Source organism: Scyliorhinus torazame, chromosome 2 (genome assembly GCF_047496885.1).
Source record: "Scyliorhinus torazame isolate Kashiwa2021f chromosome 2, sScyTor2.1, whole genome shotgun sequence".
NCBI classification, from domain to species: Eukaryota; Metazoa; Chordata; class Chondrichthyes; order Carcharhiniformes; family Scyliorhinidae; genus Scyliorhinus; species Scyliorhinus torazame.
In genome coordinates, this window is record NC_092708.1 from 232,122,143 (window position 1) to 232,136,406 (window position 14,264).

General features: G+C 46.9%; 1 protein-coding gene across 1 annotated transcript in view; it reads left to right on the top strand.

The window, feature by feature from the left end:
- The window catches only part of ryr3 (ryanodine receptor 3), a 593,334-nt gene that overhangs the window by 193,708 nt on the left and 385,362 nt on the right, over nucleotides 1-14,264 (top strand). Inside the window, 4 exon segments of the mRNA XM_072484927.1 lie at nucleotides 4,654-4,772; nucleotides 8,842-8,975; nucleotides 9,662-9,903; nucleotides 12,134-12,326. Of these exon segments, the coding sequence (XP_072341028.1) occupies nucleotides 4,654-4,772; nucleotides 8,842-8,975; nucleotides 9,662-9,903; nucleotides 12,134-12,326 (688 nt within the window).

A 14,264-nucleotide genomic window follows, 5' to 3' on the forward strand; every position in this document is an offset into this window, starting at 1 on the left:
AGGGAGTGTCATAGAGTTACCAGACAACACTAGCAATTTCACACTTTGCACTCTTCCAAGGCCTCAGTTGAGCTCAGATTAGCTTATATGGTTAGACACATTTCTGCAGGTTTGATGGTGTGGCGTTCTGACCAATCTCCATCTCTCTCTGAGACCCTGGGCACGATTCTCCGACCCCCCGCTGGGTCGGAGAATCGCCGGGGACTGGTGTGAATCTCGCCCCCGCTGTGTCCCGAATTCTCCGCCACCAGAGAATCGGCGGGGGCGGGAATCGCGCCGTGCCGGTCGGCGGGCTCCCCCCGACGATTCTCCGGCCCGCGATGGGCCGAAGTCCCGCCGCTGTCAACCCTCGCCAGCCGGCGTGGATTGAACCACCCACCTTACCGGAGGGAGCAGACGGCGACGTCCGGGGGGGGGGGGGGGTGGGTAGCGGGGCGATCTGGCCCCGAGGGGTGCTCCCACGGTTGCCTGACCCGCGATCGGGGCCCACCGATTGGCGGGCGGGCCAGTGCCGTGTGGGCACTCTTTTTCTTCCGCCTTCACCATGGTCTTCACTATGGCGGAGGCAGAAGAGACCCCCTCCACTGCGCATGCGCGGGGATGCCATGAGCGGCCGCTGACGCTCCCGCGCATGCGTCGCCCGGCAAAATCCTTTCGGCGCCAGCTAACGTGGTGCCAAAGGCCTTTCCTGCCAGCCGGCGGGGCGGAAATCACTCCGGCGCAGGCCTAGCCCCTCAAGGTGAGGGCTTGGTCCCTAAAGGTGCGGAGAATTCCGCACCTTCGGGGCGGCCCGACGCCGGAGTGGTTCCCGCCACTCTATTACGCCGGATTCCCCCGCCCTGCCGGGTAGGGGAGAATCCCGGCCCTTGTTCCTCACTCTCCATCTTGCTCCCTGAGATCCCGTTCCGCAATCTCCATCTCTCCCCAAGATCCCATTCTCCATCTCTCTGAACCCGCATTCCCCAATCTCCATTTCTCTCTCCAAGATCCCACTCCCCAACCTCCATCTTTCTGAACCCCCATTGCCCAATCTCTGTCTCTCTTCCTGAGACTCCAACTCCCAGTTGTTTGGGAGGGCTGTGTGTGTGTGTGGGGGGGGGGGGGGGGGGGGGGGGGGGCGTTGGCCAGGAGTGGAGAGCCTCACATAAGTGGGACCTGAATTGACATTGCAGAGAATGTTGAGCACTATCCATATTTTCATCTACGCTGACACACCGCAGTCCCAACACTCATGTGCAACTTTCAATCCAGTAACCTCCTCTCCTGGGCTTCTAGCAGCAATACTCAGGAAAGGAATGTCCAGTTTCGGGAAACCCCAGCCAAAACCACGAGGCTTGGGGATCTTAGAATGAGAGTTGGTGTGAATTCTTCTGAGGCCTTTTAAAAGGCCCCAAACATTACCCGATTGATTTATGGATTGTTTACTGCCAAGAGGCATAAGGGACCTGAAGATTCTTTACCTTTAATCTGGAAAGGCACCAAAGGTGGAGCAGTGATGGGCTGCTATGCTTCACTTGCATTACTCCCAGCAACCTTGCAGTTGCCAGCAGCCCAGTTCAACTATGCAGGTAACCCTCTAACTGCAATTTTCAATGGAGTTTATTGTAACGATGACTTGGGTTCTATTGCCCCACTCTTCTACTGTAGGGGTCCTGTGTAATTTGGACCCATGGAATATCTTGAAGTATGTTATGTGTGATAACCCTAACGAGGATCATGAGTGATCACTCTTGATCTCCCTGTGGGGCGCGTTGAATATTAGTTCCCATAGTAACAGGTGGAGGCCAGTCCAGTTGGGACTTGTTATCGAGCCTTTTAAATACCGTCCCAGATCCAGAGTGGGAGTTCCTGTTAGTCCCGGGCTGGGACAAGAGTGTTGTCTGCCACAGGTGTGGCTTTACTTCTGAATTAAAATAAATTTGGCTGACCCTTTATCTTCATGTCTCCTGGATTACTACGTTGGGCTGGATTCTCCGGTTCTGCAGCTGAATGTTTCTCGGCAGCATGCCGTTCACTGCTGGTGGGATTCTATACTCCCGCTGCTTTCAATGGTATTTCCCATTGAAGTGCGGGAAACCCGCGGGCGTGGGTGCACTGCCGGCGGAAATGTGAATCGCAAGGCCGTTATGTATTGTAACCAATTTCTGGGCGGGAGTGTTTGCGGTCTTAGCCTGGATAATGGAGGAGGAGACGGACCCAGACCCTTTTGTGGCGATATTTGGGGTTTAAGAGAAGCTGCAGCTCATTGAGAGGAGGAAGGCAGATTTTGCTGGAGTGGCGGTCGACATCGCCACAGGCGGCAGCGGCTTGGTTGGGTGACCTGTACGACTTCCTGCGATTAGAGAAGATAAAGTATGCGTTAAAGGGCTGTTCAGAGGGGTTTGAGTAAAGGTGGGGGATGTCTGTGACCGTGTTTGAGGGGCCGTTCGTTGCGGGGGACGGGGGGGTGAAAAAGGGGAAAAATCTGTACAGACTGTACAGTTGATTGTTGGGAAGTATATTTCCCGGGGTGTTTATTCACTGTAACCTGTTTTGATACATGTTTGTAATAAAATACATTAAAAAAAAATGTATCATAACCAATCCCACGGCATATCGTGTCACATGATTACATGGTGACAGCATCAGAGGCACTTGGGAGATTTTCCCTCTCTTCCATGTTAGAATGTGAGCAAGAACCACCTCTGTAAATAAAGCTTTACAACTGGTTAAGAAGCCTAGTGTGGCAACCTGGTTATCCTGTCTCTATTGAGAAGTAAAAGCAAAACCCCTTAAAACATAACAAAGTATTAATGCTTTTTTCACATGGATGAATAAAAATGTTTATTGGTATACCATTGTATTGTAGAGCAATTCAAATACGTGGGTTAATATATTACAACTCGTTGACAAACAGTGCCATCTCAATCTTACATAACCTTATTTATATACAGTGATTATATTGTGCCATTTGTCCTAGGACAAATCTGGTATGCATTGCGTTCTGGTGCAAACGTTTCTATACATTTCACCCTTCATTGTCTCCCTAATGCTATCCTAATTTTGAGAAAACTCTGTTTGCCTTGACATTCGTGTCTGTAAGAGGCTGTTGCTGGACCAAGACAAATAAACTGCTAATCTGACCAGAGTTAGGTTTTAATCTTCCTGCATGTTTTCCTCGCATCTGAGATGTAGCCTTTCCTCATGTCTGCATTTAATTAAAGAGCTTGAATGCCTCTGACACCAGAAAAAGTCCCAGAGATGTATCTAAAATGAGTCACTTGAGGCATAAGGGCTAATGTGCCAATAATTGAATAAGTGTGTTATAACCCTACAGGAGGTCGAGGGATCTGCAACATCAGAGTCCCGGCAGCCTCACCTGAATATGATCGACCCAGATGAGGGGGCAAGACTAACCCCTCTGTTCAAAGGACTGGTGGGATATAAACACCCCGGCCCGGGTGAGGGCTGGGTGTGGTGACCCTCCGAGGAGGAGGGGTGTATAGTAACCTGAATAAAATCAAATTTTTGCTTCAGACGTAGCTTCCGAGTGGTCGTTTGCCTGAGACTTTACACAATGGTACCAGGCGAAGATGTATACACAAGGGGTGGGATTCTTCATTTCATACTAAGTTTTGACAGTGGGACTGAATCGGTGGACTTCTATAACAACTAAATTGGCGCTGGTCCTGGAGCAATTCACGATCCATTAATGGGCTAGCACCAGCACCATGTGGAGCTCGATCGATTCCAATGAAAAACGATGTCCAATTCGATGGGATTATTACTCGAGAGGCTGACTAACTGCAGCCCCATATTAGCACATTAATGATATGCCAATGGCGTTTGTTGTACGTTCGGAATAGAATGCATTGACCCCGTTGTCGAGGCACCGGAGCATGGAATTCTGTCAGGCAACTGGCACCGTCCACAATTTGTGGTTCACGCGCGATCCTGCACACAATCACGTTTTGCAATTCCAGCATTGCTGGACAGAGAATCGCACCCAGGGTTTTCTTTTGTACCTAAGATGCATGTGCGAATGGAGGTTATGCAATGCAAAGCTTAAGGTAAATGACAGAAATATTGAAAAAGAGTGACCAGTTCACAAGCTTTGTATGTTAGAGACATTGTAATCAATTTTTGCTATCATCTGTATAATATGTAGAGGCTTGCAAATAGCAAGCATTTCCTGTAAGTATAAACGTGCATTTATCCAGACACTCGGCTGACTAAAAGAAAGAACCGGAGGGAATGTTGCACTGTTGGAGGTGTTGAACTTGGGGACTGACTATCTGCCACTACTGGTGGCTCAGGTGGATATTAAGGGCCCCATGATATTGAGGAGGGTAGAGAGGTGTCACAAAATCACCAAACATTAATGAGACGGTTACGTAGTTAACAATCAAAAAATAATTTCGACAAAAATTGCAAATTGCTCATCTGTACAAAAAATTAATTTTGTAAATAAATGAAAAAGCATTAAAGCTTTGCTCTTTCCCCCTCCCTGTCAATAAAAACTGGAGTAAAGGAAATGGTTGATGATAATTTTGCAAAAGGCTTACATCTATGTTTCAGAATTGATATTTATGTTCAGTGCACATCGAGGTATGCACTGTCACTGCAGAATCTCTGATATTCTCACACAGTTTTGATGTGTATATTTTGACACAGGCATCCTCGAAGTATTACATTGCATCTTGATTGAGAGTCCTGAGGCTCTCAATGTGATCAAAGAAGGGCATATCAAATCTATTATTTCATTACTGGATAAGCATGGACGCAACCACAAGGTGTGTACTAGATAGTAAAACATTCATGTTGAAAATTCAGGCTGAATGTAAGAATGTATAATGAATGATTTGCCACTGCTAATTCTCATAAATTTCCTCTAAAGATAAAAAAAGAGGTTAGGAACTTCAAATGACTTAATGAACAATACCTTAGGAAAAAAGAGACATGCTGTTGGAGCTTTCCATCTTGTACTCATTAGGACAGAGACAACAATGCCAAATTTCAAAGGGGGCAACAATCTATGCTACAAAAGAAAAGGGTGCTCATTGGTTGGCAAGTCAGTCCTGAGGTGTTGCCAAAGTTTGACCTGATGAGTGTAAGATGAAAGCTTTCACAGCATGCCTCTTTTCTTACAGCCACACTCCTGTTCTGTACTGCCAAGCGACTAATTAACTATGATTTTTGTGAAAGATTAATCAACCTGCATTTAAGCACAAGCTATAAATGGATGTTTGTTTTCCCCTGCAGACTGTTAACATTGGTGTTTATTTAAATTATAATGGAAATAACAAATAAAACCGTACACATTTTATTTGAGAATACAAGCCTAAAAATCGGAGGGACAGTGATCCTAGTACTATGTTGGGTCCGTGGACTATGGAACACCAGCACTGACTCTGACAAACATTCCAAGATTTGGTGGTCTGGGGGGAGGTGGGGGAAGCAAGCGAGATTTCTTAATTAGCTTAATATGCATAGGTACGTGTGCCAATAAGCACATTAGGTGCCTGACATATAAATCAATTTGGAAAATATGGCAATTCTGTAGGGCTAAGAGAATAACATTGAGGTTCCAGGAAGCAACATTTTCTTCCATTGAAAAGTAATGTAATAAAAATGTAACTTCCTCTTTGGGAGGTAAAGGTGATGTCCTATCTTGAACCTCCAGCTTTGCCCTATTCCCATCCATATTGATCAGAAATTTCTCATCCAACAAATATGAGATCCCAATGAAGTACCGTGAGATACCGTGACGGGCAGCACGGTAGCATAGTGGTTAGCACAGTTGCCTCACAGCTCCAGGGACCCTGGTTCGATTCCCGGCTTGGGTCATTGTCTGTGCGGAGTCTGCACGTTCTCCCCGTGTCTGTGTGGGTTTCCTCCGGGTGTTCCAGTTTCCTCCCACAGTCCAAATATGTGCGGGTTAGGTGGATTGGCCATGTTAAATTGCCCTTAGTGTCCAAAAAGGTTAAGTGGGGGTTACGGGATAGGGTAGAGACATGGGCTTGAGTAGGGTGCTCTTTGTAAGAGCCGGTGCAGACTCAATGGGCCGAATGACCTCCTTCTGCACTGTAAATTCTATGATCTTGGACATTTAAAGTCCTCTCTCCACATCATGGCTCTCCCATGTTAATGCTACTGCCCACTCAGTGCCAGGAAGCAGTGCCAAGGTAGTGCCATGGGGATAGCACCAGGGACAGTGCTGGGTGCGGGGGGGGGGGGTTTGCGTGGGGGGGTGGGGTGCATGGGGAGGGAGTTCCTGATGAACTATTGTGCATTGGGCCAGCCTTTAAAAAGGCCGCCCCGATCTTCCAAAAACGAAGTTGTTGACGGGGCGGGCTCAAGCATGATGTCGTGGGAGCCACGTCTTGATGTTTCTGAGCCTAGCTCCCGAACGATAGACCGGAGAAAGCCAGCGTCGCTGTTGGCAGCTTCAACATGCTTTTCTTACCTGCTATCGGGCTCTGCCGAATTTATGGAAAATTCCACCCCTAGGTTCTGGCAGGTCGAATGTACATGCTGAAGACGCAGTCGGGGTTGCGCCAGGATGAGCTTGGATTTTGAAGCCGTGATGGCCGTCAATGAAATATGTAACTCATGAAAAAAGATATTCATGTTCAATGTTTTCAGAATATGCTGAATTTAAATCGGCCAAAACAGAACATTTTCTAGCTCACAGTAATTTTGGATCTAATGTTTGCTAAATATTTCTAAATCTTCTTTGAAAGAGGCTGAATTTTCCAACCGTTGGGATTCTCTTTTCCCGCTGGCAGCGCTCCCTTGCCCGTGGGTTTCCCAGCGGCATGGGGTGACTTCAATGGGAAATTCCATTGACAAGCGGCGGTAGTAGAGAATCCCACTGTCACCTGTGGTATTGATGTTTTGCATAGAATTGAGTGTCACCAATATCGTTTTGAAATAAGTTTGTTTCTAAATAAGATGCTGAAAATTTCACCAGGGGTCTCAGTACACTTTAAAAGAACCCACTCAGTGGCAGAATTTAAATTAGTTTCCAGGTTATCATGTACAAAATTAAAATTTGAAATGTCTTTAAACATGAGGGCCACCAACGCTTCACTTTCAAATAGGTTGGCTCCTGACTTGAGTTAACATTTAACGTCTTCCCTCTGTCACAAACCTGACCCCTGGTGCTGGAATGAAATTTCCATTTCCTTGACATCAACCTGGGCTTCATGGAAAAGTCGGTCTGCTAAACTCAGTGAGGTGTAAAGGCGTTTGGCATGGGAGATGTGGGAACATCCCCTGAGTCCAGACTTGCATCCAGGCCGAGACTACTGAAGAAACTGGTACTAGGGGAGGATCAGCCCCATTGTAAAGGGAGACAATTGACCTTGGAAACAATTCTGCCTGCCAGGGCCTCCAACTTAGGAAAATTGGTTATCGCAATAAAGTCTGCTTCTCCTTTATTTGTGCAAATACCCACATTTCATGGTTATTTTCTATTTAAATCCAAATCAGGTTCTGAATATTTTGAGGAGTCAGGTGTGGAGGATGGCAGTGGACACATTGCAACACTCATACCAGAAGAGAAAACCTATGTATTTTTGTGCCCCAAGTAAATTTATAAAATGTTAATATGAATTATGGGATGCGGACGTTCCTGGCTGAGCCAGCATTTATTGCCCTTCCCTAATTGCCCTTGAAATGAATGACCACCTTTAGGTGGATGTGGTTATGTTTTCTGTACCTATTACTGGAGGAGAAATTCTATAATGCATCATGTGATCTAGACTTAGGCAAAGGTTTTCCGGCCGCCGGGCAGCGGATTATCCTGTGACGGATGCGGTGAGCCATTTACAGCCAGTGGGATCTTCTGGTCCTGCTCACTTGCCCTGCCACCAGGGAACCTGCCACGAGGGTCGACTGTGGTGGACCTGGAAGATCCCACCAGCGGAGGAGCCGGAAATTCCTGCCCTTAGTCTCAGTGTATTCTGAGGAATCTGCCAACTCTGACTTGTAGAAGCTTTCAAACTATGTGATACTGCTACCAACTTCTCAAATCCTCAATAAAGAGACCCATGTATTTTTACATTAACTAATCCCTTATGTGTGCTTGGTGCTTTGATGTTTATCTACTAAGTAGTGGTGGCGGGTGGTTCAATTTTAATCCTCAGTGGGTTTATGTCGGGCAGGACAAGTGCAAAACCTACTTTCAGGCCTAAATTTGAGGCTCATCTTATTCTAAGTCCAGGGTCTCACATGCAGCTTGTCAGCTGTCTATCCAAAACATGTGGGAAAACAACAGTTAGCTTACTTCCTGCCACATTTTTGAATCTTGGAGGAAAATCTTACCTTGGAGTGCCTCTTCACCCTTCTCAACATCTTCCGACCCATCCTCACCTGCTGGTAAAGCTGTAGCAACCTCTCTGCTCAAACCTGGGCTAAAATGTAAATCAGGGTCCCATTGGGATAATTGGACCCTTGATTTGCTCTAACTCCTGACCAGCAGCACTTCAACCACCTAAATATGGGAAGGTGGTGAATGAGATTCCAATGGGAACAGGGCAGTGCACTCCATTTTAAAGTTCCCCTCCCTCCCATTCCCCCCACACAAAGTAGATTACACTCGACCCCATGATGTTTCTTTTCTGTGGAGCATTCTGATTCAGAAAACTGGCAAATTGTCAAAGCAATTTAACTATAATTCACACCCATTTGGGATTTGGTTGTTGAGTGAACCATTCATAATGTTTAGTGCACCACAACCGACACCATACCATATCCCTGTCATTTCTTTCCTATAATAGTTCTGTGATAAATATATGCATTATTCAACATTATTATCTCATTTTGTTTAGATCATGACATGTGTATGACTATATTTAGGTGCTGGACCTGCTGTCTTCCCTTTGTGTGTGCAATGGTGTTGCCATACGAGTTAATCAAAACCTGATCTGTGATAATCTACTACCTCGTCGTGATTTACTTCTGCAAACTCGATTAGTTAACAATGTAACAAGGTAATTTAAATTAGTTTATCTTTAACCGAAAAACATATAGTCATACAACCATAGAAATTCAAGGTGCAGAAGGAGGCTGTTTGGCCCACTGCATTCTGTGCAGAAGAGTGCTATCCAGCCTCATTCCATGTCCCAGCTCATGGTCTGCGGTCTCTGTTCACTACAGCAGTTCGAGTATCTACTCAAGTGTATTTCCAAAATGCAGTTAAGACACTCTGCCTCCCACCTTTTCAGACAACAACCCCTCCCCCCCCACCGCCCACATACACACACACACCCTCTGCTTGGAAGAAATATTTTTAACTCCCCACTAATTCTTCTAAACCTGCACATCTTTGGAATGTGGGAGGAAACCGGAGCACTCGGAAGAAACCCACGCAGACAAGGGGAGAACGTGCAAACTCCTCACAGATAGTCGCCTAAGGCCGGAATCAAGCCCAGGTCCCTGGCACTGTGAGGCAGCAATGCTAACCCCTGTGCCATCGTGATGCCATATTGTTGGACAGGCTAGTTAAAATCAGCCATATGATACTCCACAAATGTATGAGCTGATGTATGATGACCAATTAAATACATCTTTCAAAGTTTATAATTTAACTTTGCATCTTATCTATCAATTCATAAAGATCTTTAAACAGATATAAGATTGATAATAATTCTATACTAATTACTTTTATTTCTTACAGCTTAAGGCCGAACATTTTCTTGGGAACCAGTGATGGGTCAGCCCAGTACAAGAAATGGTATTATGAGCTGGTCGTTGATCAGGTCAATCACTTTTTGACTACAGATCCTATTCACTTGCGCGTTGGCTGGGCATCGATGAAGGGATATGCCCCCTATCCCGGAGGTGGGGAAGGCTGGGGAGGTAATGGAGTGGGAGATGACCTGTATTCCTATGGATTTGATGGACTTCACTTGTGGTCAGGTTTGTAATCGCATCAAAATACTGTGGCTATGTTTAAAGCAAATGTTAATATCATTTATATGAAATATATAATTCTGCTCAGTGTCTTGGTATGAAGAATGATTGTTAATTGATTGAACATTATCACTCAAAACGGGTTTTCTTTAGGAAGCTGAAAGATTTTTGATAATTATCAAGTTCCATGCTTGTAAAGATAGTTTAAAGAAACATAGTCTGGGGGCTACATAATAAAAATTATTGGCTCCCAAATTCTCAGGCTTAGAATGGGCAGAAAACCTCGGGCGGGATTTTGTGATCCTGAGGCTAAGTGTTGACGCCGTCGGAAACGCCGTTGCGTTTCTCGGCGTTGTCAACATGGCCTCAGGATCAGCAATTCTGGCCTACAGGGGACCAGCACGGCACTGGAGCGGTTCATGCCGCGGGACCCGCGCATGCGCAGTGGCACTGGCGCCAACACACGAATGCGCAGTGGCTCCCTTCAATGCGCCAGCCCCAACGCAACATAGCGCAGGGCTACAGGGGCCGGCGCGGAAGAAAGGAGGTCCCCAGCCATAGGCCAGCTCGCTGATCGGTGGGTCATCCCCCCCCCCAGCCCGCCGATCGGTGGGTCCCCCCCCCATAGGCCGCCCCCCGGACCCTTCAACGTCAAGGTACTGCCGGCTGAGAGCAGGTGTGAATGCCGCCAGCGGGACTCGGGTTTTTTATGACGATCGCCCGGCTCATCTGGAGAATCGGCGGGCGGGGCCCCACAGAGCAGCCCTCGACTGACACCGTGCCCATCACACCGGCGCCAATGGCACCAATTCCCCACTCTGCGGAGAATCGCGTAGGGGCGGCGTGGCGCGATTCGCGCCGGTCGCAGAGATTCTCCTGCCCGGCCCCAGGATGAGAGAATCCTGCCCCTCATTCTGTCCAGGATTGGTTTGGAATCTGGGGGTAGAACACTGATATTTTGGAATTCCACCCCCTCTAGATTGGCTCCTTAAATTCTAATAAGGCATTCTGATTACCACCCACCTCCCCAATATCAAACGGTCATGTTTGGGGTGGGCTTCTTCTGACCTTGCCCACTCTCCTTTGGACTCAGTGGATCTCATATCAGCTAAGATGTAGTATGGGCCCCATTCATGGCTGTAAAATGTCTCTATACCTTTGTTAGGGGAAGGTAAGCATTTCTAAATGGCACTTATTAGCTTCTCCAAGAAACTGGCATATTTTTTGGAAGTATAAGATTAGAAGAGTTCCCACTGGGCCTCACCAACATCAGAGGCACAAGGCACTGCTCTGACATCCTAATAATAATAATAATAATTCTAATATAATAAGAATCGCTTATTGTCACAAGTAGGCTTCAATGAAGTTACTGTGAAAAGCCCCTAGTCGCCACACTCCGGCGCCTGTTTGAGGAGGCCAGTACGGGAATTGAGCCTGCGCCGCTGGCCTTGTTCTGCATTACAAGCCAGCTGTTTAGCCCACTGTGCTAAACCAGCCCCAGGCTGGCAGTTTGGGGCATTCACCGCTGAGGTATCATTCCCAGGGTCTTGCATCCTGCTGGGCCATGCAAATAGCCTCATTCCTAGAATATGGACCTCCAGCTTAGAGACGAGCAGGTTGGGTTTTTGTTCTGCCACACTTGTGCTACGGGAGCCCAGGAATTTTAGAGCCTCTGTTTGTGTCAGAACGCAAGTTGTAGTTTTGCCCTCAGTGCTAGCTAGAACCTGGCACAACGGGATCAATGTTGAATGAATACAAAATATTCAACAAAGGGCCTTAATGGAAAAGAAGTTTCAGTAAGATATTTCCATAGAAACCCTACACTGCAGAAGGAGGTCATTCGGCTCACCGAGTCCGCACCAACCCTGTGAAAGAGCATGCTACCTAGGCCCAAACCCCTGCCCAGATCCCCTCCCAACCTGCACGTCTTTGGACACTAAGGAACAATGAGCATGGCCAATCCACGTAACGGTGGAAATATACCGATATATAATGGATAGTCAATCCAAATCCATCAGTTTTTATCACTTGCCGAAAACAAAGATTCATCCTTTGGAGACCAATCAATACTTTTTTCAACATTGCAGTTTTGGCACACCTATCGCTGCAGAACATTGAGAACTCCTTTCCTTGCATCTTCTGTAGAAGTAGAATGACCCTAATGGACAAACAAATGTTGGTGATGATGGTGCTAGTGTTCCACAATCAATGCTTTGTTCATTTTCCTCCACAACAGGTCGAGTGGCCAGAGCTGTGACATCAGCTAATCAGCACGTACTGAACTCCGACGATGTAGTTAGCTGTTGTCTGGATTTGGGTGTTCCAAGTATATCCTTCCGCATTAATGGACAACCAGTGCAAGGGATGTTTGAGAGCTTCAACACTGATGGGCTGTTTTTCCCTGTGGTCAGTTTCTCTGCAGGTGCCAAGTGAGTTTACCTTTACTGTCATGTCAGTGTGTGGAATGTTTGGATTTTGAAAATACAAATATGGGTAAAATCAACTGCAAAGCAATTCCACTATGTGGACTAGTCATCTGACAGAAATCTCCACCATGGAGGCCTGGCAGGATAACCAGCATCAGGAGAGTGTATCTAATACCCTTGCCGTGCTGGGGGGCAGGGGGTGAAAGACAAACCTGTTAGAGAGCACAGAGTTCATTCCTATTTTAATAGATCATGTACCCATTTTCTGACAAAATGGTTTTAAGTAAATAATTGCTGTATGGCATAAAGCCAGTAAATGCTGGGATTTTATAGGGTTTCAGTGAACACGCCCACCAGCCAGAAGGCCAGGGACATCTCCGTCTCCACCGGCACTGGAAGCCACCATCCTATTTTACTTGAGCAGATAATTAATTGCCAGCAGTCATGGCTTCTGCCCCATCTGAGCGAGGATGCCCCATCTCCAGGAGCCAGTCAGATGGCTGGCTGCACTTCTGCCCCAATAGCATCACCAAGAGTGGTGGCCATTGCTGGGACTGCAGCAGACTGGGGAGCAGCAGTCATCGAGAAGGACCAGAGTGAAGATGAGTTATAGAACAGTACAGCACAGAACAGGCCCTTCAGCCCTCGATGGTGTCCTTTAGTCTTTCATTGTATGCTGAAAGTTTGTTGAAACATTTGTACCAACTCTTCAGCCTCCGGATTCAGTATATTTGTTGAATATTCTGGCTACATTTGTACCAGCTCTTCAGCCGCCGGATTCAGTATTCCACCATTGAAGATGCTTTCTGTGAAACAGTGAGACAGTTCTAGACCTTCATTTGTCTCTCCTGACCAGATCCGAGAATCATCACCTCCTGTGTCACTACCATGATGGGAATTGGACTGTTCTTGGGAGCTCCAGAGTTCCTGCATTTTCTTCCATTGCAACCTGTTCTCTTGGATTAATTCCCTCTCTTGTTGAAGCTGTTGTTGCTCGTTTTGTAGTTCATGCAGATCGCCCGCCGTAGAATCCTGCTTGGTTGGCGATCAGCAGCACCACCTAAAACTGCCGACTGGCTAGCCGACCTATCAGAATTTCTCCAAATGGAGAAAATTAAATTCACAATCTGTGGGTCGGAAGAGGGTTTTCACTAAACCTGGGAGCCATTCACCCGACTGTTCAGAGACCTGTTTGTGGCCAACTCCAGGTATGCTGGAGTTCCTTTGCAATTTTATGCTGGATCTCAATCCTGAATATGCCTTTCAAGCTAGCTTTCTCTTCTGCGCAACCATCACTGATACCTTCTGCTTGATGAGGCTCCAATGCCAGCTTCTCCCTAGCCTTCAGCTCTTCATTAACTCTGTCCAGGAGGTTTGTCTGGCATGCACGTAAAAGAGCTATCTCCATTTGTACATGTGCTAACTTTAGTGGATTGAGCCTGTAATAGCACTTCCTATGTCTGCATCATGCATAGCTCCCAATTTATTCCCACATACAGCTGTGTGACTACAATAGCTCGTTGGAATCACTGGGACCAATCACAGAGGCCCCAGAAAGGAAGGGCGGTGTCAAACATGAGGGCGGGGGAGTCTCCCAATGGGGGTAACCTTGCTGCTTTGGGAGGGGGGGCGGGTGCTGCCATGGACCAAAAGACGTCTGATCATTGGAGACCCCCAATCCCACAGGAAGGCCACCAAGTTTTACTGGGTTCCCAACTGCCAATATAAGCTACGAGGACAAGTCCTTCATTGGTCACTTAAGGGCTGCAATTGGTCCAAGGGCAGCTGGGGCCATCTACCATCTTCCTACTGCTAATAAAATTCCAGTGGAAGTGAGAAGGCAATGGATACCCCATCATCTCACTTGATTTCATGAACCCAGCCCCAGCCGCACCACCCCACCCACCATTGAGCTTTCTCCTGAGGAGAGAGCGGGTATAA